The following is a 27,907-nucleotide window of genomic DNA, read 5'->3' as shown; positions in this document are numbered from 1 at the left end:
ATGTCATATTCTAGGTTCTTCAAAGTAGCCACCTTTTGCTTTGATTACTGCTTTGCACACTCTTGGCATTCTCTTGATGAGCTTCAAGAGGTAGTCACCTGAAATGGTTTTCACTTCACAGGTGTGCCCTGTCAGACTTAATAAGTGGGATTTCTTGCCTTATAAATGGGGTTGGGACCATCAGTTACGTTGTGGAGAAGTCAGGTGGATACACAGCTGATAGTCCTACTGAATAGACTGTTAGAATTTGTATTATGGCAAGAAAAAAGCAGCTAAGTAAAGAAAAACGAGTGGCCATCATTTACTTTAAGAAATGAAGGTCAGTCAGTCCGAAAAATTGGGAAAACTTTGAAAGTGTCCCTAAGTGCAGACACAAAAACCATCAAGCGCTACAAAGAAACCGGCATACATGCGGACCGCCCTAGGAAAGGAAGATCAAGAGTCACCTCTGCTGCAGAGGATAAGTTCATCCGAGTCACCAGCCTCAGAAATCGCATGTTAACAGCAGCTCAGATTAGAGACCAGGTCAATGCCACACAGAGTTCTAGCAGCAGACACATCTCTAGAACAACTGTTAAGAGGAGACTGTGTGAATAAGTCCTTCATGGTAGAATATCTGCTAGGAAACCACTGCTATGGACAGGCAACAAGCAGAAGAGACTTGTTTGGGCTAAAGAACACAAGGAATGGACATTAGACCAGTGGAAATCTGTGCTTTGGTCTGATGAGTCCAAATTTGAGATCTTTGGTTCCAACCACCGTGTCTTTGTGTGACGCAGAAAAGGTGAACAGATGGACTCTACATGCCTGGTTCCCACCGTGAAGCATGGAGGAGGAGGTGTGATGGTGTTGGGGTGCTTTGCTGGTGACACTGTTGGGGATTTATTCAAAATTGAAAGCATACTGAACCAGCATGGCTACCACAGCATCTTGCAGCGGCATGCTATTCCATCCGGTTTGCGTTTAGTTGGACCATCATTTATTTTTCAACGGGACAATGACCCCAAACACACCTCCAGGCTGTGTAAGGGCTATTTGACCATGGAGGAGAGTGATGGGCTGCTGCGCCAGATGACCTGGCCTCCACAGTCACCGGACCTGAACCCAATCGAGATTGTTTGGGGTGAGCTGGACCGCAGAGTGAAGGCAAAAGGGCCAACAAGTGCTAAGCATCTCTGGGAACTCCTTCAAGACTGTTGGAAGACCATTTCACCTGTGAAGTGAAAACCATTTCAGGTGACTACCTCTTGAAGCTCATCAAGAGAATGCCAAGAGTGTGCAAAGCAGTAATCAAAGCCAAAGGTAGCTACTTTGAAGAACCTAGAATATGACATATTTTCAGTTGTTTCACACTTTTTTGTTATGTATCTAATTCCACATGTGTTAATTCATAGTTTTGATGCCTTCAGTGTGAATCTGCAATTTTCATAGTCATGAAAATAAAGAAAACATTTTGAATGAGAAGGTGTGTCCAAACTTTTGGTCTGTACTGTATACCCGTGCAAAGCCAGGTCCTTCTGTTAATATATATATTTATTTATATATATATATATATATATATATATATATATATGTGTATATATATATATATATATATATATATATATATAATGTGTGCAGTATAAGTGCTGGGAGGTGTGTATATCCCACCCAGATACCTCAGCTGGGTGAGATAACTGAAATCCAGAAAGCTGCAGTGGTTTCATCAAAGTGTAGTTTTCTGAGACAGTTTTGTCTAGATGTTGTTCTGGGCTAGATTTAATGTAGACTGGGGGATAGGTTTGGTAGTGGGATCTGCCAGTCCACACCCTTCAACTGCGTATATTGTCTTTTGCCGGAGGTGATCATAGGTGAGGTCTGCTGATGTAATCAAGAAGGGGTAAAACAACCCCCTGTGTATGACAGAGGGAGAAAAGGCTGAGGAAGCCTCAGAGTCTCAGTGTGGTCTCAGCCAGGAGGGCTGAGGGGCCACGAGGCTTTGTAAAGCCTAAAGTTTGGGGGGCCCAGTGTCGCCTACGGAAAGAGGGTCGCACGGTCAGAGTCGGGAGGGCTTCTGGACCATCTCCCCCCAAGGTTGCTGGTGTGGTCACAGCCTTGAGGCTGCTGGACCGTAAATGGCCGTGGAAGACGGATCTAATTCCGTCTGTGAACGGCGCTCTATAGGTGAGGTAGAGACAACACGTGTATTAGGTAGAGCCCAGACGGGCATGTGTTTATTTTCAATGTTTGTGTGTGATGGTGCTGAAGTGCCAAAATAAAGCAACAAAAAGGCGTATTCCCACCAAAATAGTACCAATCTAACCGTCACCTCATCCCGCAAAAACAATGAGCCCCTACCTAAGACAATCGCCCAAAAAATAAAAAATAAATATGGCTCAGAATATGGAGACACTAAAACATAATTTTTGGGGTTTTAAAAAAGCAGTTATTGTGTAAAACGTAAGTAAATTAAATAAGTATACATATTACGTATCGCCGCGTTTGTAATAACCTGCTCTATAAAAATATCACACAACCTAACCCCTCAGGTAAAAACTGTAAAAAAAATTAAAACGGTGTAAAAAGTCATTTTTTGTCACCTTACATCACAAAAAGTGTAATAGCAAGCGATTAAAAAGTCAGATGCATCCCAAAATAGTGCCAATCAAACTGTCATCTCATCCCGCTAAAAATAAGACCCTAGCTAAAATAATCGCCCAAAAAATGAAAAAAACTATGGCTCTCATAATATGGAGACGCTAAAACATGATTTTATTTTTGTTTCAAAAATGAAATCATTGTGTTAAACTTACATAAATAAAAAAAAGTATACATATTAGGCATTGCCGCGTCCATAATAACCTGCTCTATAAAAATATCACATTACATAACCCCTCAGGTGAATACTGTAAAAAAAAGTGTAAAAAAAGCAATTTTTTTTGTCATCTTACATCACAAAAAGTGTCATAGCAAACTATCAGAAAGTCATACGCACCCCAAAATAGTGCCAATCAAACCGTCATCTCATCCCGCAAAAGTCATACCCTACCCAAGATAATCGCCCAAAAACTAAAAAAAATATGGCTCTCAGACTATGGAAACACTGAAACATGATTTTTTTCACTGAAACATGATCATTGTGTAAAACATAAATAAATAAAAAAGTATACATCTTGGGTATCGCCGCGTTCGCGACAACCTGCTCTATAAAAATACCACATGATCTAACCTGTCAGATGAATGTTGTAAATAACAAAAAATAAAAACGGTGCCAAAACAGCTATATCTTGTTACCTTGCCTCACAAAAAGTGTAATATAGAGCAGCCCAAAATCATATATACCCTAAACTAGTACCAACAATACTGCCACCCTATTCCATAGTTTCTAAAATGGGGTCACTTTTTTTGAGTTTCTACTGTAAGGGTGCATCAGGGGGGCTTCAAATGGGACATGGTGTCAAAAAAACAGTCCAGGAAATTCTGCAAATGTTTAAAAAAAAATTGGCAAATTTGGCATTTTTTTTTATAAATAATTTTATTTTTTTTACTCCATTTTACCAGTGTCATGAAGTACAATATGTGAAAAAAAAACAATCTCAGAATGGCCTGGATAAGTCAAAGCATTTTTTTTTTAAATAATTGTATGTTTATTATGGTATATAAAACATAAAACGTGAATACACTCATATAATGTCATAATGCACAGAAGTTCCAAGGAGCACATCACATACATATTGGATGAGCATATGTAACACTTGACAATATTCAATGACAGAGCAATAAAGACCAGACAAAAATAAAGCGTTGAATTAATCCAACTGAGATTATGTCCATCTCTAACTAGCCTAAGAAGCAGAAAAAGAAAAAAAAGAAAAAAAAACTGCTGTGCAAAATATCAGAAACAGAAAACCAACAAACAGGACAAGCAACATGAACAAAGACAGAGAGGGAAGGGGGGGGGGGAACCAAACCCCTCATCCAGATTCCTCAAGGTTGCCTAGTAGCCCAATAAGTGTCCCAAATGTCCCATACAGCATTGAAGAGTGCCATTTTGTCCTGATACATAGCAGTGGAATACTCCATAGTGCGGACCTCCATTACCCTGGCATACAAGTCAGAGACCCGCGGTGGGTCGGGGCATTTCCACGATCGGGAAACTAGACAACGAGCTGCTGTTAGAATCAGAAGCAGCAGTTTAAGTGCAGGTTTTTTGACTTGTTTGGGGACCACATTAAGCAGGAAGGACATGGGTTCCAATAATGCCGGTCAGAAGAGCGCCAACCTCAGACCAGTAAGGGCCTATCTTGGGACAATCCCAGAAAATGTGAGGTAGTGTGCCTCTATGTAAGCCACATCTCCAACAATCACCCGGGACCACTGGATTCATTCTATGGAGGAGGTCAGGAGTGTGATACCAGTACATTAAGATCTTATACTGGTTCTCCTGATGGAGTACCGACATAGATGATTTCGCTGCCCTCCTCCATATAAGATGCCAGAGCGAGTCCGGTAAGGCCCTCCCCAAGTACTCCTCCCACTTCACCATGTAGGAATGCCTTTGGGCTCGGTCAGGGAAGGGAGTCAGCAATATAGAGTAAATCTCAGAAATCAAACCTTTCGCTTGAACCCCTTCCCTGCATATGCGCTCAAAGGGGGTCGGAAGGGAAACCGTAAGCCCCGAAAAGATGGACTGGCCAAAGTGCCTAATCTGAAAAGTCAAAGCGTTTTTAAGTTATCACCACATAAAATGACACTGGTCAGATTTGCAAAAAATGGCCTGGTCCTTAAGGTGAAATATGGCCTTGTCCTTAAGGAGTTAAAGGCATTCTCTGGAATTACTATGGTTTTAACAGATATGCTCATGTAGTTACTTACCTCATGTACCATTACTTTTTTATTTTTCAATTTGGGTTTTCCTGACCTGTTTTTCACCATGTACAGAATTCACTCAGCTTTTTCTTCATTCTGTGTAGCATTTTCTGTTGCTGTATTCAATCAAACCCATGATGCACTTGTGCCACAGCTCCAGCACCGCCCCTAACAACGCCATGATAGTTTATAGCCCCTCCCACCCACTTAGTTTCATAGCCACTTCCCTATCACTGTCCCTGTTGCTGTTTTGCCATGCCCCTGGACATCATCGGAACTAAGATAGATCTGCAAAGCTATGGTCATGTGACCGAAACAGAAGCTAGGAGCAATAAGGAGATTGACGTAAACCAGAAAACTCTGTTATTGTCTGAACGCTGACGCATAAAACTATGGCTGTTGGTTGTAACTGCATGTCTTTAATTTTGTGGAGATTGAATTTTTATACTATAAAGTTCAAGAATTTTACTCTGGTGCTGGACATCACCTTTCTTCATGGAATGGGTCCTTGCACCTATTTCCCAACTGCTGGCGTAAGTTTTGCGACATATTTAGCTGCATCCCTCTGCCTTACCTCACACTGATCACGGCACTTGTTGGGTTGAATGACAGAATTCCTCTGGATCGACGTTCCCTGTCATTGCGGCTGGGTGCCTACTGTATCATTCAACCGGTACCCCTGCGTATGGAGCTGGCTCACCGCAGCTGCCCGCTCAATACATTCCCTTAACCACCATGACATACGGGTATGTCATTGTGGTTAAAGGGGTTAAAGGACATTTATTAAGCGCAAAAACATCAAACCAGAAAATTGGTGTACCTCCAGTGATAATTTTGTGATGTACTCTTTTGTGTGGATGAGGCTACACATTAAATTTCCTATGTGTTTAATAAGAACGTTGACTTTGAGCTTTTCAATAATCTGCTGTTTTGTCACCAGGCATTTGTAATGCTCCTCCCGACCTTCCTTATGCTCAAGTGCAATTCCCGTATCCGAAAATGAAAACTTTCTTTACTGGCACAACCGTTCAGTACACGTGTAGACCTGGATATTATCGGGATCACAGCTTCTCAAATTCTATAACTTGTTTGGGAAACTTCACATGGTCAAAAATATCTGAGTTCTGTAAAAGTAAGTAATGTGTAATTTATTCTTTCAATACAACATTAAATGTTATATTTTAAAAATCTCAATGTTAACCCCAACACACTGTATAAGGGGGGCAGAATTTTAAATACTAAATGATGGAATGAACACCTGTACACAGATTTTTTATGTAATTTATACTGTACCTTATACTGTATGTTCAAGTGTCCAAATTAGATATTTTCATTTTGTTGATTCTGCTGACTTGTAAATTATTGCATGCAATACCTTTACTTTATTATAACCAGTGTTGAGCAAATTGAAGTTAAAGAAGTGGAATTCGATACAAATTTCAGGAAATATTTGATTCGTCATGAATCCGAATTTCTTTGCTTTTCGTGGTAACGAGTAAGATTTTCTCTAAAATGGTTGCTGCACATGTTACAAAGTAAAAGTAAGAAGCCAATCAGCAGATAGCCAGCACCTGTGATGTCACTGCCCAATGCCTCATCCTGCCCAGTTTCCACCATTTTACTGTGAACTTAGTTCAGGGACAGACATGACAGGTGCTAGGGACAGTGATTAAAAAAGCCTTTATTTGTAAAATTTTTGTTAGAAGGAATTCAGGGACAGTATAGAGAGCATAGGGAGAGTGCAGGAACTAACTGAACAGTGTCCCCCTTGGTTAATAGATAAACAATTCTTTTAAACCTTGAGGCACTAATTGGGGTAAAAAGCTGTCTAATACTACTGCTATAGGTGTGTCCACACTGATTCTATAATTGGGGTGAAACAAAAGCGCTCTAATACTACTGCCTTTGGGGTGTACACATTGTTTTATACATAAGTAATTCCATTAGGCCTTGATTTTGTAATTGGGGTGAAATAGCAATTTAATACTACTGCTTTTATGGTATTCTCATTGTTTTATACATAAGTAATTTCATTAGGCTTTGAGTCTATAATTGGGGTGAAATAGTGGTCTAATACTACTGCTTTTAGGGTGTTCACATTGTTTTATACATATACATAAGTAATTCCATTAGGCTTTGAATATGTAATTGGGGAGAAATAGAGGTCTAATACTACTGCTTTTGGGGTGTACATGTTGTTTTATACATAAGTAATTCCATAAGGCCTTGATTCTCTAATTGGAGTGAAAAAGCAGTGTAATACTACTGCTATTTTACACTTATAGTTACTGTTACTGTACAACAGTGTCCGACAGTGGGAATGGGCTGTGGCAAAAATATTTCTGGAGCTGGCAGCAGATGAAAGGTGGGTGATAGCAGCAGTTGTAGCAATACGCCAGAGCTGCCAGTGTCATCCAGCGACTGTGTTTTCACCAGCAACCCAGCTGTCCTTGAATGGTTGACTCTGTCTTCATGATCATTAGACACTCCCAGCCAGGTGTCGGTGGGTTCCTCTGACACCACTCTTAGTTGGCATTGCCCAGGAACAAGCTCTGTGCCCCCACCCATCTGGAACCTGCCTCTTTCATTTTCTGCTCCTCCTGTTTGGAAAGTATTGTATACTGCCGACTCTGCTCTGCTTTTCAGCGAGGACGAACTTATTAAGGAGGGTCAACAGCTACTGCCCAGCCAAGATTTGGAGGAAAGATCCGCTGCTTCCTCCTGTAGGCGGGCAACTTGCAACAATGAAAGTCGCATGAGAGAAGATGTTGTGAGCGGTCAGGCACGTGGCCATGAGACTGGTGAGGGTGACATACAGACAGTAGTGGATGATGATGTAGCCATATGTACGTTGGATGCAGGTGAAGATGGGGCTCCATCATAATCATCAGGGGGTGAGGTTGGTAGCTTGCACGTGAAACAGCAGGTGAGCCAAGATGGAGAGTCCCAAGCTGTCCTTACTTCTCCAAAAAGGCTGTACCATCCCTACACACTTATATTGAGCAGATGGTGGGCCAGTCCTTGAGCCCGTCATAGCCTGTTACAGTACATGGCAGCACTGTCGCATCGAGCTGTAACTATGGTCAAGGACAATATCTGTCCTTTACAGCCCACTGGTTAAATGTGGTTCCTGCCCAGGCACACCAGGAACTTTGTCAGGTGACAGCAATTCTGCCTCTGCGTTCTCAAGCTGTTATTCCTGCGCCAATGTCCTCCTCTGCCTCTTCACCCTCAACCTTGTCCTCAGCCTCCATTGTAGGCACAATTTGAAATGGTCCTGCAGCATACCACTTATGCAGAGCACAGCGGTGTTGCGCTGTTCTGCATCTGGCCTTCCTGGGCGAACGGAGTCACAGCGGGGAGAAACTGCTCCGTGTCTTTCAAGAAAAAATCAAATCCTGGTTATCTCCTCGCCAACTGAAGATCGGAACCATGGTCACTGATAACAGGAAGAACATTGTGTCGGCGCTGTGTCAAGGAGGGCTGACCCATGCGCCCTGCATGGCACACATGTTTAATCTGGTTGTAAAGCGGTTTCTGAAGTCTTCCACCCAACTGCAAGACATCTTGAAAATGCCCAAGAAACTGTGCATGCATTTCAGCCACTCTTGCACTGAAAAACACGCCCTCCTTGAGCTGCAAAGGCAGAATAGCGTTCCCCAATATCACCTCATATGCAACATTTCACCGGTTGGAACTCCACCTTCCACATGTTGGACCAACTATATGAGCAGAGAAAAGCAGTGAATGACCGGTACTCCCCTGTGTGACTTCGACGTTAGCCAGTGGCAGCTCATTTGTGACACCTGCCATTTGCTCAGGCCCTTTAAGGATGCTACTTTATTTGTCAGTTGCCAGGACTACGGGATGAAGGATGTCATTCCACTCCTGGAGCAGATGCTGATAAATCTGGCTGGCCAAGGAACAGGAGACGCAGTGCCTACATCTCATGGCCACCTGAGGCCTGTGGGAGCTGAACTGGCAGAGGAGAAGGATGAAGAGGAGGAGGATATTTAAGCAATGTATACAGAAATGGGTGGTTTATCTGCACAAGTGACATGAGGAGCAGGAGGGCAAAGAGGAAGACCATGCAGATGACCCCGACAGACCGTGGCAGTATGCAGTGGAGATGAAGGCAGGGAATCCCTCCAATTCCTTTGTGCAAATAGCCAAATGCATGCTGAGTTGCTTGCCTAGTGACAGCCGTATTATCACCATTCAGCAGAGGGATGGCTACTGGCTCTCCACCATGTTAGAAACTCACTACCAGTCCAAAATGGGGGCTTTTTTCCACCTGTTGAGAGGGAGGATAGTCAACTACTATCGAAACATCCTATAGAGTCAGTCAGACGCTGCCTATGTGAGCCATCGCCCATCCTCACAAAGGTCTGACCGGGGGACGCCCTCTGCACTCACGCTCCACTGCCATGACTGCTGGAGGATGTGCCAGTGCCTGATGCATCAGACTAGATCATTCTGGGAGCCCCACCAAAACATTGTGAAAAATGGCCCATTACTTCTGGCCACCTGTTTAGCCACTATTCTGATACTGCCGCCCGCCTGATGCCACACACCTGCTGCCTCTGCTACCATCTTCTCCTACTGCTATTGTCTGCTGTTACTGCCACTGTTGTTGCCCCCTACCTCCTCACTCTGTGGGTGGGCCACTATGTGGACTCTTTATGCTGTTGCCAACCCACCACTCTGTGACAGGGCCACTATGTTGACTTCTCATGCTGTTGCCACCCTCACCACTCTGTAAGGGGGCCACTAGTGTCCCTGTTTGGTCATGTTGACATCACCGTTTATTTTATCCTTCTTCTGATCTGTCAGAAGTACCGAAAAATTAAAAACACAACAGCACCCATAAGGCCTCTATCACATGGTCAGTATGTTGCATCAGGATTTGCTCATAATTTGGAAGCCAGAAACAGGGTTTGTACAAAACAGAGAAGACATCCTCACATGGCATCTCTGTTTTGGACACACTCATTTTTTTTCTTATCAATACTGATGAAATACTGATGCAAAAAACTGACCAAATACTGACTGTGTGATAGAGGCAAAATGCCAAAACTCATGCAAACTGAGCGTGAAGCCTCTATCACACTGTCAGTATTTTGAATCATGATTTGGAAGCCAAAAGTAGCAGTGGGTACAAAACACAGAAGACATATAAATATTCCCATCACATGTCATCTCTGTTTTGGACCCACTCTTGTTTTCTTTGGCCTTACCAATACTGATCACTGACCAAATTTGGATCATGTGAAGGAGGATGCTTAAAAGACAGGATGTGTTTTTTTGGGGATGGTTCTAATGACGGATCATAAAAAGGGGGGAAAAAAAACAGTGACGTAAACAAAAACTTACTGCTGACACCCTCACTCTGCCATGGGCCCACTACCTGTATCAGCGTGTAACAGAACTGGTTCTCTAGAAATCTATGTGGAATCAGCAGGCGGTATAAAGGGAGAGCGCTCTTTGACTCTATAGTAGAATTTTGGGCCACTGCTTGTTTTAGTACATTATACCTGACGCTAACATTGACCTGGAAGGCTGCGTTCACACTTTAGTTATTTGGTCAGTTTTTGACCCGTAACTGACCAAATAAGTCAAATATTCAGACCCCCGAACAAACTTTCATACAGAAATAATGGACATACTCTGAATCAGCTTGATCATGGTGAGACCTATACAGTATGTGTTCTGGTACACTGTCATGGGAATATTTCTTGCCCTAAAACCATACACCCTCTACTGTGCTTCCCTTTCTCAAAATCTGACAAAAGATGGCTGGGCACTCTGGTCACAAACCAGTAACGATGCACTACCATGCCAAAGCTCAGGCAATCCTGGTATTACACTACCCAACTGAAGGACCTCGTACAAGTTCATCCAGTATTGTAGCTACACAAGGCAGACTGCTATAACTGTTTTTATATAGTGCATATATGCACTGCCTGGTAATAACATTCAGTCAGAACATCTGACGCTCCTGTTTGTGCACCAGCCTAAGTGAAATCTATATTAGGCCGGCTGACTGGGTGGGAGAGGTCCAATATATTTTATATAATTATACAATGTTCATTATATATCTAAAATCTGAAAATGTATGCAGGCACTTGTTCACGTACTGTATATCACATCCAGCCAAACAAAAAATAAATACTTGCCCATCTGGGCTCTAAATAATCATAATCAGATGTACTCACTTACTGTTCTATACTAGACTTACATGGCTTTCTTGTACGTCTAAACCAGTTCGCAGATGCTATATAGTCCACTACTGAGCCCAGCAGTTCCATCTAGGTTGAGGACCCGCCACAAAAGTAGGCAAAATGTGTACTGGGCTAAATGAGAATAGCAGGTTCACTCCAATCTTCCCAAAATATTTCAGGCCCAGAAAACACCAAAGACTCAGCTTTCCAGGACACAAACAATTTGAGTGAAATAAAGAATACCTCCGGAAATTTGCTTGCAGTGGAAGTATAGTCTGAATATGTAGAGTATATGCTGAATGTAGTTGGAGAAGGCAGTTACATAGCCTAACATTTGCTTTTTACATGGTTACTTACTGTATGTATAACAATCAGGGTACTGTTACCTGAAATTTGTTTTATTAGAAATAAATAACTGTTTTAAAATGTGCTTATTTGTATTCATTTTTTATCTATTTCAGTTCGCACATGTTCTACCCCTGAAAATGTTAAGAATGGTTGGTATGGTCCTGAAATGGAAAAATACACTTACAATAACACAGTAACATATGAGTGTTTTGAAGGATTTGAGCTTGTTGGTCAATCTTCAATTACCTGTCTCGAGAATGGAAGATGGAATTATAATAAACCAGTGTGCAGAAGTAAGATAACCATTTTAATATCTGATCTAGAAGTTCAGAACGAAGCCATATTTAATCCATTGCACTGAAATATGTTTGCAGAGTGCAGAGGTGAACATCCCAATTGGGAAAGGCTTACCTGATGTTACAGAACAGGATCAAATTCTGTTCTGTTTGCTTCTAATCAATAAACCTATGCTTGCTTCTAAAATACTTTAAGGAAATGTGTCACCCAATTTTTTTTTCTTGCGCTTAAAACCATTTAGTAACACACATCCTTCTTTTCTAATGTGTTTTAGTTTTATCATTGTTGATTTCTTTATTCTATTTACTGAACATTATGGGGCTGCCATCTTGCCTGAGCTGTTCTTAACAGAATTTAGAGAGCATTGAAAAATATAGCTTTATGGCAGCCCCATGGCCATAGACACAATGGTCAGGAGGTGACCTCATTTACTTCTATAGGGGAGTTTTCTAGGCATGCTCTGTGACCATTAGTGATGAGAGGCAGGGGCTATATTCGAATTTGCGATATTTCAAGAATATTTGGGTGAATATTCGTCATATAGTCGCAAATTCAAGTTTATTTTCTTGATTTAGAAAAATCAGGCAATGTAGTATTCGCTTAATGCGCGCAAAATACAGGCGTGGGTCACTTTTGCTACATTTTTCAAGCTGCTAGAAGTTTCCTGAGACTGGAGAAAATGGTTGGCATGGCAGAACATTAGAAATAGCTTTATATGCAGATAGAGTGCTCCAATATATTTGTGATTACGCTAATCAGCACTAATGATGCAAATATTTTGGCGCAATATTTTGGCGCAGAACCTATCACACTGCATAACACAGTGCACTGCAACAGCTGCACTATATCAGGATATAACCTACACCTCCCACTAACTATCTGTAATATATATATATATATATATATATATGATAACTATCTATCTAATGTAGTGTGGAAAGCACAGAGCACAGCAATGACACTACTGTCTCTCTCAGAACTTAAAAAAAACCTGTAGAAAATGGCTGCTGGGGAGGTTCTTATATAGTAAGGGGGTAGGCAACTTTCCTATCGGTTGCTAGGGATGTTGCTAAGCTCAGACAAAGACATTGCAGCCTTCTAATTGGCCCACAAGCAAGAAGGGAGGTTACTGATGGAAAAAAATCTAGAATATTCAAAATTATGACTATGTATCACAATATTTTTAAATATTAGCACATTCTCAAAGTGCTGATATTCGCGATTAATATTTGCGATTCGAATATTCGCACCCAACTCTAGTGACCATGCTGAGGTCAGGAGGGAGCTGTGATACCACCTATTGTGAATGGTGGATCCTGTGTAGTCTGTACACAAAGGTGCTATAATAAGGCTACAATGATAAGGAGATGACAGCAGCAAAGTCATCTGTACAGACCAAGAAGTGGTCTTAGTGGCCAGTGCGAGAACTGTAGGTGTTATGCTTTTTGTTTAAATATAGATATTGATGAAGACAATTAAAAATAACATTACCAAAAAATCTTTAAAAGCTTGTTTAAACAGTAGGTCATTTTCTGATGACACAATTCTTTTTAACAGTAGGGATCATGCACATGGCCACATAAATAGACTGTGTAGGAGATGGAGGGAGCACCATGCCTCATAAGTGAACAATGGCTGAAAATATAGATTTCTGTTTTCAAATGGTCAAGTCAGAGTCTCACCCTAGTGAGAAATTATCAAATAATTTGAAGAGGGTTGCATCCCAAAATATTGATGAACTGAAAGACAGTTGCCGGAAGTAATGTTCCAGCATTCTTCCTCAATGTTGAGCAAATCTTATATGCAGATACAGGAAATGTTCAGTGGTGGTTATTGCTGCTAAAGTGGAATCTCACTGCACTGTGGATGTTTGCTCAGTGTGTGCAATAAAAGATATGAGTGGTACAATTGTTTGTGCTGTTATCTTAGATTACATACATTGTAAGCATGCATAAATTATATACATGTATATCATTGAAACTTAGATAATCAGAACATATTTCATTAGTCATCATTGCAGAAATCCAGGTCATTTCAAAGGGTTCAATTCCTTTTTTTATATTTTAAAAAATGTTTTATGTATGATGTATTGCCATAGAAATGGTTTAAAATGATACATTTGCATAAATAAAATCTTTTGATGTATTATTATCATTTACAGGGATATCTTGTGGATCCTCCTCCAAAAGTAAAGAATGCAGTATTTGAGGCAAAAGACTTTTTATTTGAATCAGAAGCAGTTTATAAATCTGAAAAAGGGTGAGTTTGATTTTGGTATATAAATATTTATTAAAGCCAGCAAAATAGGAAAATACCAGTGGATCTCAATAAATTAGAATATTAAGGAAAAGTGAATTCATGTCAGTAATTCAATTCAAAAAGTTAAACTAACATATAGACTTATTGCACACAAAGTGATCTATTTCAATTGTTTATTTTTGTTTTAATGTTGATTATGGACTTCAGTTATGAACCGCCAAAAGGTACTATCTCAGAAAATTTGAATATTATATAAAACCAATTTAAAAATGTTTTTAATACAGAAAAGTATGTACAGTTCATGCATGCAATACTTGACTAGGGCTCCTTTTGCATAAACTACTGCATCAGTTCTGCGTGGCATGGAAGGCGATCAGCCTGTGGCACTGCTGAGGTGTTATGGAAGTCCAAGTTGCTTTTATAGTGGCCTTCAGCTCATCTTCATTATTGGGTCTGGTGTCTCTCATCCTTCTCTTGACAATACCTCATAGATTCTCCATGGAGTTTAGGTCAGGTGAGTTTGCTAGCTAATCAAGAACAGTGATACCGTACCAGGTATTGCTACTTTTGGCAGTGTGAGCACGTGCCAAGCCCTGCTGCAAAATGAAATCAGCATCTTCATAAAGCTTGTCAGCAGAGGGTAGCATGAAGTGCCCTAAAATTTCCTGGTAGACACCTTTTTCACTCGAGCATCGTGATGTTCGGCACATCGCGGTGTTTGGCCGAGTACCACATGTGCTTGAGCACGATGCTCGAGTCTCCTCCCCGCACATTTGTTGGCTGCTATGCAGCCAATAAACATGCAGTGAAGTAGTGCCACTCACTATAATGCCATAGCCATGTTGGTTAATGGCATTACAGTGATTGGCTGGCCGGAACACGTCATCGGGTGTTATATAGCACCTGATGACGTTTGAGCATCCTAAATATCTGTGACATTCAGTTTAATTTATTTGCGCATACACTTACAAAACCTGCACTACTGTACGTGTGACATACTTATAAGCATATATACCATTTAATATGCTCAAGGCGAGCAGTAAGGGACGGGGAAGTGGCCGTGCTGCTGATGGTGCACGCAGAGGCCGTGGTGAAACTGTGCCTGCTGAGCACAAGAAACACACTCATCCATGATACCTAGCTTCATGTCCCAGTTTGCAGGGCGGTGCAGGACACCACTCTCAAAGTCACACCAGTGCGACCAGGTGGTCGGTTGGATTGCAGCAGATAATGCTTTCAGTCGGTTAAGCACCACCCTGTCTTCCATAAAGTCCAGTCTCAGTAGCCAAAAGTCTGGTCAACAGAATCCTCACCATAATCCTCCTTCATCCCATCATGGAGAGTCTTGGCAAACAAGTGATCCCACACTTGGATATTTCGAGGAGCTCTTTTCATCGCCATTTCTTGATTTGGCCCTCTCACCAAGTTTGCTTGAAGAATGACCTGAGGAGATCTTGTGCAGTGATTCCCAAACTCTTGAGCATCTACAGTCAGAAAAAGATGACGGTGGGGAATGGAAATTCGTGTTTCACGAGGTGGATGATGATGATCAGACACAGTTGCCAATAAGTCAACCGCAATTAGTGTCTCAAGAGGTTGATGATGTGGATGAGACACAGTTGTCAATAAGTGAGGTTCTTGTTAGGTCAACAAGTCAGGAGGATGACCAGAGTGAGGAAGTGGAAGAGGAGGTGGTGGACGATGAAATCACTGACCCAACCTGGGAAGGTGGCAAGCCGAGCAAGGACAGCAGTACAGAGGGGGAGGGATCCACAGAACCGCAACAGGCTGGAAGAGGCAGTGGGGTGGCAAAATGGAGAAGGAGGGCCACACCAAACAGGCCCGGCAATCTCCCTTGCTAAGTGGTAGGTGTTCCGCAGTCTGGCACTTTTTCGAGGAAAGTGCGGACGATAAAAGAATTGTCATTTGCAACCTGTGCTGTACCAAAATGAGCAGGGGTGTGAACACTAGCAACCTCACCACTACTAGCATGATCTGCCACATGGCATCAAAGTACCCTAATAGGTGGGCCGAACGCCTGGGTCCACAATCAGTGTCTGCGCGTCACACCACTGCCTCCTCTTCCCCTGTGTTACGTGCTGGCCATTCCCCTTTCCATAACGCAGGCCCAGATGCCTCCCTGCCCTGCACCTGGACCTTTGCAAGCACCATCAGTTAGCTCATCCACTTCTGTGTCCCCGTACAGATGTCCATACCCCAGGCCTTTGAATGAAAGCGCAAATACCCAGCCACACACCCACAGGCCATAGCACTAAATGCGCACCTTTTCAAATTGCTGGCACTGGAAATATTGCCATTTAGGCTTGTGGGCACTGAGGCTTTCTGCAGCCTGATGGCAGGGGCAGTCTCTCATTACTCAGTCCCCAGCCGCCATTATTTTTTACGGTGTGCCGTCCCCACCTTACACCAGCATATGTCCTGAAACATCACCCATGCCCTGAACAACACAGTTATTGGGAAGGTCCACTTAACCACTGACACATGGACAAGTGCTTTTGGCCAGGGACGCTACATTTCCCTGACGGCACACTGGGTGAACGTTGTGGAGGCCAGGAGCGAGTCGTACCCTGGGATGACACAGGTTTTACCGACGCCAAGGATTGTGGGCCCTACTTCCATCAGGATTTCCGCCACCACCTACATTAGTGGCTGCAACCTCCTCCTCCACTTTCACCTCTGAATTATCATCTTGCAGCACCAGTTAGCCATCAGTCAGTCGCTGGAAGCAGTGTAGCACTGCAGTGGGAAAGCGGCAACAGACCGTGCTGAAACAAATTTGCTTAGGTGACAAACAGCACACCACTGCAGAGCTGTGGCAGGGTATAAAGGACCAAACTGAGCTGTGGCTCTCGCCACTCAACCTACAACCAGGCATGGTTGTGTCTGATAATGGCTGTAACTTGGTGGCAGCTTTGGACCTTGGCAAGCTCACACATATACCATGCCTAGCCCACGTGTTCAACTTAGTGGTTCAGCAGTTTCTCAAAACCTACCCCAACTTGCCTGAGCTACTGGTGAATGTGCGCCGCTAGTGCTCTGGCCGAACACATCAGGATGCTTGGGGGCTCTACCGGGAGCCCCCGAGCATAATGGAAGTCAATGGGAGAACCAGAGCATCAAAGCAGGCACCCCCTCCTCTGAAGAGGGGACGGTGTCTGGTTCATAGAAAAAGGTCAGAAATTGATGCAAACACCACCGAAATGGTGTATATTATGGTGTATATAAAGTTTAATTGCTGCCAAAAATTACAAGGAAGAGGCACTCCAATACAACCTGTATATCACATAATGGAGGGCCTCATTCACAGTTTGGTACAATTGTTCAGGTAGTGGGACTACTACACACTAAGTGAAAGGGCTGCCAAAAATTACAAGGAACCGGCACTCCAATACACCACTACATGTAAGGATCTGCAGGTGAGCTGACCCTCTAAAAGGTTGTACGAGAGGGCCTGAAGGTGAGCTGACCCTGTAAAACATTATATGCATGGGCCTGCAGGTGAGCTGACCTTGTAAAATATAGGTGAGAGCCTGCTGACGAGCTGACCCTCTAAAAAATTATATGCCAGGGCCTGCAGGTTAGCTGACCCTGTAAATCATTATAAGTAAGGGCCTGCAGGTGAGCTGACCCTGTAAAACATTATATGCGTGGGCTTACAGGTGAGCTGACACTGTAAATGATTGTAGTTGAGGGCCTGCTGTTTACCTGACCCTCAAAATAATTATATGCGAGGGCCTGCCAGTAAGCTGACCCTTTAAAACATTAGATACGAGGGCATATATGCGACGAATAAGCATGTTGATATGATAGAAGAGGAGGAGGATGAGAAAAGGAAGATTCAACCATTATAAAAAAAGGAAGGAAGGAAGATTCAGTACATTATAAACAACACGTTTAAATAGCCTTTATGTTCAGCCGCTTTCCTCTGGTGGAGTCGAGAAGTCAGCGGCAATCAAGGCCTTGTTCATTTTTATAAGAGTAAACCTGTCAGCATTTTCAGTTGACAGGTGGATACGCTTATCTGTTATAATGCCACCAGCAGCACTAAATACCCGTTCAGACAAAACGCTGGCGGCAGGGCGAGCCAGCACCTCCGAGGCATAGAGCGCCAGTTCGTGCCATGTGTCCAGCTTGGACACCGAATAGTTGTAAGGCACTGAGGGATCATTGAGGACGCTGACACGGTCTGCTATGTACTCCTTCACCATCTTCCAAAATGTTTCCCTCCTTGTGACACTAGGCCGAGCATCAGGGTGAGGGTGCTGGCGGGGTGTCCTGAAACTGTCCCATGCTTTGGAGAGTGTTGCCCTGCCTCTGTTGGAACTGCTGTGTGTTCCCCTCGTCTCCCCTCCTCGGTTGCCTAAAAAACTACGGACTCTGCCGCCAGCGTTGTCTGGAAATTTTTGGAGCAATTTTTCAACAAGGACCTTCTGGTATTGCACCATTTTGCTCGTCCTCTCCACCAGAGGAATGAGAGATGAGAAGTTTTCTTTGTAGCGGGGGTCGAGAAGGGTAAACAACCAGTAATCCGTGTTGTCTAAAATGCGTATAACGCACGGGTCGCGGGAAAGGCAGCCTAACATGAAGTCAGCCATGTGTGCCAGAGTACCAACAGGCAAAACTTTGCTGTCGTCATCAGGAGGATCACTCTCAATCTCCTCATCCTCTTCTGCCCACCCATGCAGAACAGTTAGAATTAAACTTCCATGGGTAATACCCTCTGTAGCGGAGGCAACTGTCTCCTGCTCCTCCTCTTCTTCATTGTCCAATTTGCGCTGAGAAGAGGAACTAAGGGTGGTCTGGCTATCACCCTGTGTAATGTCTTCCCCCATTTCCACCTCTTCCCCATGCAAAGCGTCGTCCTTAATTGTGAGCAGTGAGCGATTGAATAGACACAGAAGTGGGATGGTTACACTGATGATCTGTGTTGATTCCTCAAAGTTTCTTAAAACCTCACAGAGGTCAGACATCCACGCCCACTTGTCGCTTGTGAATAGCGGAAGCTGACTGGAAAGGCGACGACCATGTTGCAGCTGGTATTCCACTACTGCTCTCTGCTGCTCACAAAGCCTGGCCAACATGTGGAACGTGTAGTTCCAGAGCGTGCTAATGTCGCACAACAGCCTGGCAATTTCAAGTGCTGCTGCAGCATTGACAGACCGACTGAAGCGGTCTATGACTTGCAGAAATGTGCATTCACGCAGGGCGCACCTTCACCAGTAGCTCAGGCAAATTGGGGTAGGTTTTGAGAAACCGCTAAACCACTAAGTTTAAGACGTATACTAGGCATGGGATGTGTGTCAGCTTGCTAAACTCCAAAGCTGCCACCAAGTTATGTCCATTATGAGACACAACCATGCCTGGTCATAAGTTAAGTGGTGAGAGCCACAGCTCAGTCTGGTCTATTATCCCCTGCCACAGCTCTGCGGTGGTATACTGTTTGTCCCCTAAGCATATCAGCACAACCTGTTCCCCCTTCCCCATTGCAGTGCTCACTGCTTCCAGCTACCGACTGATGGCTGACTGGTGCTGCACGCAGATAATTCGAAGGTGGAAGTGAAGGAGGAGGCGGAGGAAGAGAAGTGGGGGTTGGAGCCACTAACGTGGGTGCTGGCGGAAACCCTGATCGATGTAGGGCCCTCAATCCTTGTCGTCTGTAGCACCTGTGCCATCCCAGGGAATGACTCGGTCCAGAGCCTCCACAACATTCACCCAGTGTGGTCGAATGCACTTGTCCATGTGTCTGTGGTTAAGTGGACCTTCCCAGTAACTGCGTTGGTCAGGGCACGTGTGGTGTTACGGGACACATGTTGGTATAAGGCGGGCACGGCACACCTAGAAAATTAGTGGCGGCTGGGGACTGTGTAACGCGGGACAGCCGCTGACATCAGGCTGTGGAAGGCCTCAGTGTCCACAAACCTAAATGGCAACATTTCCAGGGCCATTAATTTGGAAAACTGCGCATTTAGTGCTATGGCCTATGGGTGGGTGGCTGGGTATTTGCGCTTGCGTTCAAAGGCCTGGGATAAGGACCTTTGGACGCTGCCTGGGACACGGAAGTTGATGTGGTCGCTGATGGTGCTTGTGAAGGTCCAGGTGCAGGGCAGGAGGCATCCGGGCCTGCTCCTTCGACAGGGGATCGGCCAGCACATAGCGGAAGAGGAGGCAATGGTGTGACCAGCAGACCTAGATCATGGACCCAGGCATTCGACCCACTTATTATGGTGCTTGGATGCCATGTGGCGGATCATGCTGGTGGTGGTGAGATTGCTAGTGTTCACGCCCCGCCTCATTTTGGTACGGCACAAGTTGCAAACTACTATTCTTTTGTCGTCCAAACTTTCCTCAAAAAAGGGAGATTTATGCAAGTGAGTGCTCCGTGAAACTTTTGTGGGCCTGTTTGGTGTGGAACGCCTTCTCCCTTTTGCCACCCCACTGCCTCTTCCAGCCTGTTGTGGTGCTGCAGATCCCTCCCCCTCTGTACTGCTGTCCTCGCTCGGCTTTCCACTTTCCCAGGTTGGGTCAGTGACTACCTCCTCTTCCACTTCCTCACTCTGCTCATCCTCCTGACTTGTTAAGTAACCACAACCTCAGTGATTGACAACTGTGTCTCATCATCGTCCACCTCATTAAACAGTAATTTTCGTTCCCCACCGTCATCTTCTTGTGACTGTGGATGCTCAAGAGTTTGGGAATCAGGGCACAAGATCTGTCCCTCTTCATAGATGCTTGGCGAGAGGGCCAAATCAAGGAATGGCGATGAAAAAGGTCCTCGGAATATCCAAGTGTGGGATCACTTGTTTGGCCAGACTTTCCATGGTGGGGGGAAGGAGTATCAAGACTGGACTTGGTAGAAGACAGGGTGGTGCTTAACCAACTGGAAGCATTATCTGCTGCAATCTAACCGACCACCTGGTCACACTGGTCTGACTTCAAGAGTGGTGTCCTGCGCTGCCCTGCAAACTGGGACATGAAGCTAGGTATTGTGAATGATTTGTTTTTCTTGTGCTCTGGCAGCAGGCACAGTTTCAACGCGCTCAGGGCCAAGGCCTCTGCGTGCACCATCAGCATCACGGCCACTTCTTCGTCCCTTACTGCTCGCCTTCTACATATTAAATGTTATATGTGCTTGAAAGTATGTCACACGTACAGTGGCGTAGGATTTGAAACTGTATGCACAATAACATTTAAAAAGGTATTTGGTATATTGAAACATCACACAGGAGATATCCCGCAGATAATGTCAATGCTGTCACCAGCGCCTAATAAAAAATTACAGGGAATGTCACAGGTATTTGGGATGAGGAAACGTTATACAGGAGAGGTACCACCAGTAATGTCACTGTCCAAAGCGTCTACGTAAAAAGTACACTGTAGGTCACAGATACATTTTTTAAGTGCACACGTTACAGTGGAGATGTGGCACAGCTAATGTCACTGTCAGAAGCGGACACTGTCTATGGAAAAAGTACACTGGATGTCACAGATTTTTTTTGTATGCGCACACTTTACACTGGAGGTGTGGTGCAGCTAATGTCGCTGTCTGCAGCAGCCTAACTATTGTAAGCTATTTAGCGCAGGTTGCGCTAAAAATATAGATTGCTGCTGCCACACACAATAGTACTTAAAAGGACTTTTGGGTCTCTGAAAAGTTTTGGTGGTAAAAATATTCTTAAATCACTCCATACACTTTCTGTCCCTTCCTTAGCACAGCTCTCCCTGACTAAGAATGAGCGGAACATGCGTTATCGGGTGCTATATAGCACCAGATGACGCTTTCCGGCCAGCCAATCACTGTAATGCCAGCAGCCAACATGGCTACGACATTACAGTGAGGGCAGCACTTACCTGCACGTCTATTGGCTGCGTAGCAGCCAATAAACGTGCGGGGCGGAGACTGCTGTTCGGCCGAGCATGCTCGATCATCACTATGCGCCGCGTGTGTGCCCATTTCTGAAAGTCATCTACAGCTGCCGCCGGTCTGGCAACGCTGCAGCAGCGCTTGCAATTGCCAGCTCACCAGCTATTGCACGACGTGAGCACATGCTAGTACTCCACATTCCACATGTTGGCCAGGCTTTGTAAGCAGCAGAGGGCAGTAGTTGAATATCAGCTGCAACATGGTCATCGCCTTTCCAGTCAGCTCCTGCTCTTCACAAGCGAGGAGTGGGCATGGTTGTCTGACCTCTATGAGGTTTTACACAACTTTGAGGAATCAACACAGATGCCGCTATTATCAGCGTAACCATCCCACTTCTGTGTCTACTGAAACTGCCCACAATGAAGGCGGACGCTTTGCATGTGGAAGAGTTGTAAATGGAGGAAGACAGTACAGAGGGTGATAGCCAGACCACCCTCAGTTCGTCTTCTCAGCGTGATTTGGATGATAATGAGGAGGAGGAGCAAGAGAAGGTAGCCTCCCCTACAGAGGGTAGTACCCATAACAGGTTTATTCCATCTGTTCAGTGTAGATGGGCTGAAGAGGAGGACGAGGATGAGATTGTATGTATGTTGTTTGACAGGATCTCACCTCTCCTCAGATGCCGCTCGTTATCAGTGATGAGGCTTTATTTAGATCTGCCTCACACTGCTGACCATGCGGTTGATAGTTTCTGCTTGGAGTTGCTAGTGCTGGTTTGTCTTGGATCTCCTGCTTCTCCATACGTCTCTAAGCTAAGTACTTGTTGCCTTCGCTGTTTCCTATTATCTGTTGTGTGTTGTTTCTAGGCCTCAGGGAAACGCAGGTTCCATTCTGGAAGGAACCAGCTGTCTCATCCCCTGCTACCTATCTTAGAGATCGTCAGTTTTAGCAGGGCTTTAGGTATCCGGTGTATGAGTATTTCCACCATCAGGATCTGCTCATACTGTCAGGAGATAGGGAAAGGCTTAGGGAGTACTAGGAGGTCACCATCCCTCTTCCTTAGCTTTTAAGGCCTAGATTGTTGTCTATTTGTTCTGGTGTGTATTTGCTGTTTTCCCTTCCCCTTAACCTGTGACTGCAACACTCTCCAAGGCCTGTGACACCCTGCCACACCCTCACCCTGATGCGCGGCCTAGTGTCACAAGGAGGGAAACATTTTTTGGAAGATGGTGAAGGAGTACGTAGAAGACTGTTTCAGCATCCTCATTTATTCCTTCTGTGCTTACAACTATTGAGTGTCCAAGCTGGACATGTGGCACGAACGGGCGCTCTATGCCTTGGAGGTGCTGGCCTGCCCTACCTCCACCGTTTTGGCAGAGCGGGTATTTAGTGCTGCTCGGGGCATAATAACTGATAAGCGCATCCGCCTGTCAACTGAAAATGCTGACATGTTGACTCAACATGAATAAGGCCTGGATTGCCCCTGACTTCTCTACTCTGCCAGATGAAAGCGGCTGAACATAATGGCACTTTAAATGTGGCTTTTATGGTGTATTGAATACACTGTATTCCCATTTACCCCTTCCACCACAAAATAGGGTATATTGTTCATTCTTCCGTTTCTCGTCCTCCTCCTCCTCCATCATATCAACATGCTTATTAGGCTGCCCTCGCTCCTAATGTTTTAGTGGGTCAGCTCATCAGCAGACCCTCACCCCTATTGTTTTAGATGGTCAGATCAGCATCAGACCCTCACACCTAAAGTTTTAGATGGTTAGATCAGCAGCAGACCCTCACCCCTATGTTTTCAGATGTTCAGCTCAGCAGCAGACCCTCACCCCTAATTTTTTAGATGGTCAGCTCAGCAGCAGACCCTCACACCTAATGGTTTAGATGGTCAGCTCAGCAGCAGAACCTCGTCCCTAATTTTTTAGATTGTCAGATCAGCAGCAGGCCCTCGCCCCTAATATTTTGGAGGGTCGCTAGCAGGCCATCAATCATAATTTTTCAAAGGTGTGTAGGATGCCCTCCTTTATGTGTAATAAAGGGTGTATTGGAGTGCCGGTTTCTCGTAATTTTTGGCAGCCCTTTCACTTGGTGCATATGCTTTATGAGTGTAGGAGTCGCACTACCTGAACAATTGTACAACAATGTGAATGAGGCCCTCCTTTATGTGATATACAGGTTGTATCGGAGTGCCTCTTCCTTATAATTTTTGGCAGCACTTGCACTTTATATAGTATATAGTAAATATACAGTAAAGAATGTTTTCTAACAATTTTTCCCCTAAAATCAAATTTTTTTTTGGGTTTTGTGCATATTATTGTTTGTAAAAGTGGCGTACTACTCGGACAACATCATTCCCAGCAGCGACCTGGGAGTCCAAGATGCATCCAGACATCATCCCCATGCTGTTTCCAAACCATTTCAGTGGTGTTTCCATCAATTTATGACCTTTTCCTATGAACCAGACACCCTCCCCTCTTCAGAGCAGGGGGAGCCTGGTTTAATGCTCGGGTTCTCCCATTGACTTTCATTGTGCTCGGGTGCTCCATAGAGCTCCCGAGCATCCCAAAGTGTTCTATTCGAGCACCTACGCACTTTGGTGCTCGATCAACACTACTCCTTAGCCCAGGTAAAACGCTTCTGACATTGCCTCTGGATCATGAGTGGCTCGACACAAGTAATGTGCCAGTTGTAGCCCATATCCTGGATATGTCTGTGTGGTGGCTCTTGAAGCACTGACTCCAGCTGCAGTCCACTCCTTGTGAATCACCTCAAATTCTTGAATAACCTTTTTTGACAATCCTTTCAAGGATTCTTCTGGATGGTGTCAATGACTGTCTTCTGGACAACTGTTAAGTTGGTAGTCTTCCCCATGATTGTGTAGCTTACTGGATCAGACTCGGGGACCATTTAAAGTCTTAGGACTTTGCAGGTATTTTGAATTCATTATCTGATTAGAGTGTGACTCCGTGAGTCTACAATATTTAACTTTTTCACAACATTCTACGTTTCTGAGATACTGACTTTTGGGTTTTCATTAACTATAAGTGATAACTATTAAAATTAAAAGAACTACACACTTGAAATATCTATATCAGAAATCTATATAATGAGTTTCACTTTTTGAATTGAATTACTGAAATAAATTAACTTTTTGATGATATTTTAATTTATTGAGATGCACCTGTAGATTAATGCTTTATTATCCAACCTGGCCATGATCTGTGACTGGCATTCATGTACATATCCCATACTTATGATCTAATGCCCCCTATTCCTCAGCAGCACATGATGTGTATATTATAAAGCACTTTCAACATGGAGCTTTCAACATTATGGTATTTGAAAAGAGCATTGACTGACATGAAGAAGTTATGTAGTCGAGAAATTGCATACCAACTGATCAAAATAAAGCTTTTTAATGCATATTAACAATGAAACACCGCCTTTTTAGATACAGAATACTGTACTGATTATTTTCTATTTTTTAACATAACCATACCATTTATCACATTATTTCCATTCTTTTGATTATAGAACTGAATATTCCCTGTATACAGATACAGTCATGGCCGTAAATGTTGGCACCCCTAAAATTTTTCAAGAAAATTAAGTATTTCTCACAGAAAAGTATTGCAGTAACAAATGTTTTGCTATACACATGTTTATTCCTTTTGTGTGTATTGTAACAAAACTAAAAAAGGGAGGAAAAAAAGCTAATTGGACATAATGTCACACCAAACTCCAAAAATGAGCTGGACAAAATTATTGGCACCCATAACTTAATATTTGATTGTACACCCTTTGGAAAACATAACTGAAATCAGTCACTTCCTATAACCATCAATAAGCTTCTGACACCTCTCACCCGGAATTTTGGACCACTCTTCCTTAGCAAACTGCTCCAGGTCTCTCTTATTGGAAAGGTGCCTTTTCCCAACAGCAATTTTAAGATCTCTACACAGGTGTTCAATGGGATTTAGAGCTGGACTCATTGCTGGCCACTTCAGAACTCTCCAGCGCTTTGTTGCCATCCATTTCTGGGTGTTTTTTGCCATATGTTTGGAGTCATTGTCCTGCTGGAAGACCCAAGATCTCGGACGCAAACCCAGCTTTCTGACACTGGGCTCTACAGTGCGACCCAAAATCCGTTGGTAATCCTCAGATTTCATAATGCCTTGCACACATTCAAGGCACCCAGTGCCAGAGGCAGCAAAACAACCCCAAAACATCAATGAACCTCCACCATATTTCACTGTAGGTACTGTGTTCTTTTCTTTGTAGGCCTCATTCCATTTTCGGTAAACAGTAGAATGATGTGCTTTACCAAAAAGCTCTATCTTGGTCTCCTCTGTCCACAAGACGTTTTCCCAGAAGGATTTTGGCTTACTCAAGTTCATTTTTGCAAAATGTAGTCTTGCTTTTTTATGTCTCTGTGTCAGCAGTGGGGTCCTCCTGGGTCTCCTGCCATAGCATTTCATTTCATTTAAATGTTGACAGATAGTTTGCACTGACACTAATGCTCCCTGAGCCTGCAGGACTTTGGAACTTCTTTGGGGCTGCTTATCCACCATCCAGACTATCCTGCGTATACACCTTTCATTAATTTTTCTCTTCCGTCCACGCCCAGGGAGATTAGCTAGAGTGCCATGGGTTGCAAACTTCTTGATAATGTTATGCACTGTGGACAAAGGCAAATCTAGATCTCTGGAGAAGGACTTGTAACCTTTAAATTGTTGATATTTTTCCACAATTTTGGTTCTCAAGTCCTCAGACAGTTCTCTTCTCTTTCTGTTGTCCATGCTTAGTGTGGAGCACACAGACACACAATGCAAAGACTAAGTGAACTTCTCTCCTTTTTATCTGCTTTCATGTGTGATTTTTATATTGCCCACACCTGTTACTTGCCCCAGGTGAGTTTAAAGGAGCATCACATGCTTGAAACAATCTTATTTATCCACAATTTTGAAAGGGTGCCAATAATTTTGTCCAGCCCATTTTTGGAGTTTGGTGTGACATTATGTCCAATTAGCTTTTTTTCCTCCCTTTTTTGGTTTTGTTCCAATACACACAAAGGGAATAAACATGTGTATAGCAAAACATGTGCTACTGCAATACTTTTCTGTGAGAAATACTTAATTTTCTTGAAAAATTTCAGGGGTGCCAACATTTACGGCCATGACTGTATATTAAAAACATAACATTTTACCTGCAGCTTCCACTAGGGCCAGTTTAGGAACTTGCTGTACAGTATACCCTGTTTTTAAATAGGTCAGGGGGTTTGGATTAAGTAAACCCAACATTAACTACTGTAAAGGTAGTGTAGGTAATCAGAACAGAATTTAAGCAATACAGGTTAAAATTGTATTAAAGGGTGAACAGTCACTTGAATAGATCAAGAATGCAAAACATTATAATAAAAGTGCATTATCAGATTCATAGTAGAGCTTAGAGGCCATTCACTTGAATAGATTAAGGAAGCAAAAACAATGTAGTAGTGCTAGGACATGTTAAATGCATATGTATTTACAATGGTGTTGTCCTTTTCATTTTAGGTACAAAATTGTTTCCCTGAGTAATTCTGTCAAGTGCGGATTAAATGGAAGTTGGGAGGGTATTTTGCCAGTATTTGAAGGTAAAATGTTAAATGATTAAAGTGTGTACTTGAATATCAGATTCCTTAAAATAAGAACAATTTCTAGTACTTGATTAGCAATTTGCCATAGTTAAAAGTTAAAGAAATCATTACCAATAGCTTAACAATTAGAGCTCATAAAACTCATGCACAGCTGAACAGGATCTTGGTGATATTGAATATTTAAAAAACAGCATAAGGCCTCATGCACACGAACGTTGTGTGCATCCGTGGCCGTTGTGCGTTTTCCATTTTTTTTCGCGGACCCATTGACTTTCAATGGGTCAGTGGAAAAATCGGAAAATGCACCGTTTTGCAGCCGAGGCCGTGATCCGTGTATCCTGTCCGTCAAAAAAATAAGACCTGTCCTATTTTTTTGACGGACAACGGTTCACGGATCCATTCAAGTCA

The 27,907-nt window shown here is 43.5% G+C and overlaps 1 protein-coding gene across 2 annotated transcripts in view; it reads left to right on the top strand.

The window, feature by feature from the left end:
* The window catches only part of LOC122933388 (complement receptor type 1-like), a 131,075-nt gene extending 103,579 nt beyond the window's left edge, over positions 1 to 27,496 (top strand). Inside the window, exons 16-19 of one of the 2 annotated variants that reach the window (XR_006388426.1) lie at positions 5,789 to 5,980; positions 11,531 to 11,710; positions 13,876 to 13,973; positions 27,417 to 27,496. Coding sequence is in view for 1 of the 2 variants with exons in the window: in XM_044288355.1 (XP_044144290.1) it covers positions 5,789 to 5,980; positions 11,531 to 11,710; positions 13,876 to 13,922 (419 nt within the window). In the remaining variant the exon portion in view is untranslated. Of the gene's footprint in view, positions 1 to 5,788; positions 5,981 to 11,530; positions 11,711 to 13,875; positions 13,976 to 27,416 lie in introns of those variants that run through there. The other variant, XM_044288355.1, reaches the window with a different exon arrangement.
* Positions 27,497 to 27,907: the final 411 nt, after the last annotated feature.

This window comes from Bufo gargarizans, chromosome 3 (assembly GCF_014858855.1).
Source record: "Bufo gargarizans isolate SCDJY-AF-19 chromosome 3, ASM1485885v1, whole genome shotgun sequence".
NCBI classification, from domain to species: domain Eukaryota; kingdom Metazoa; phylum Chordata; class Amphibia; order Anura; family Bufonidae; genus Bufo; species Bufo gargarizans.
Note: the sequence above shows the minus strand (reverse complement) of the source record. Positions and strands in the feature narration are given on the sequence as shown.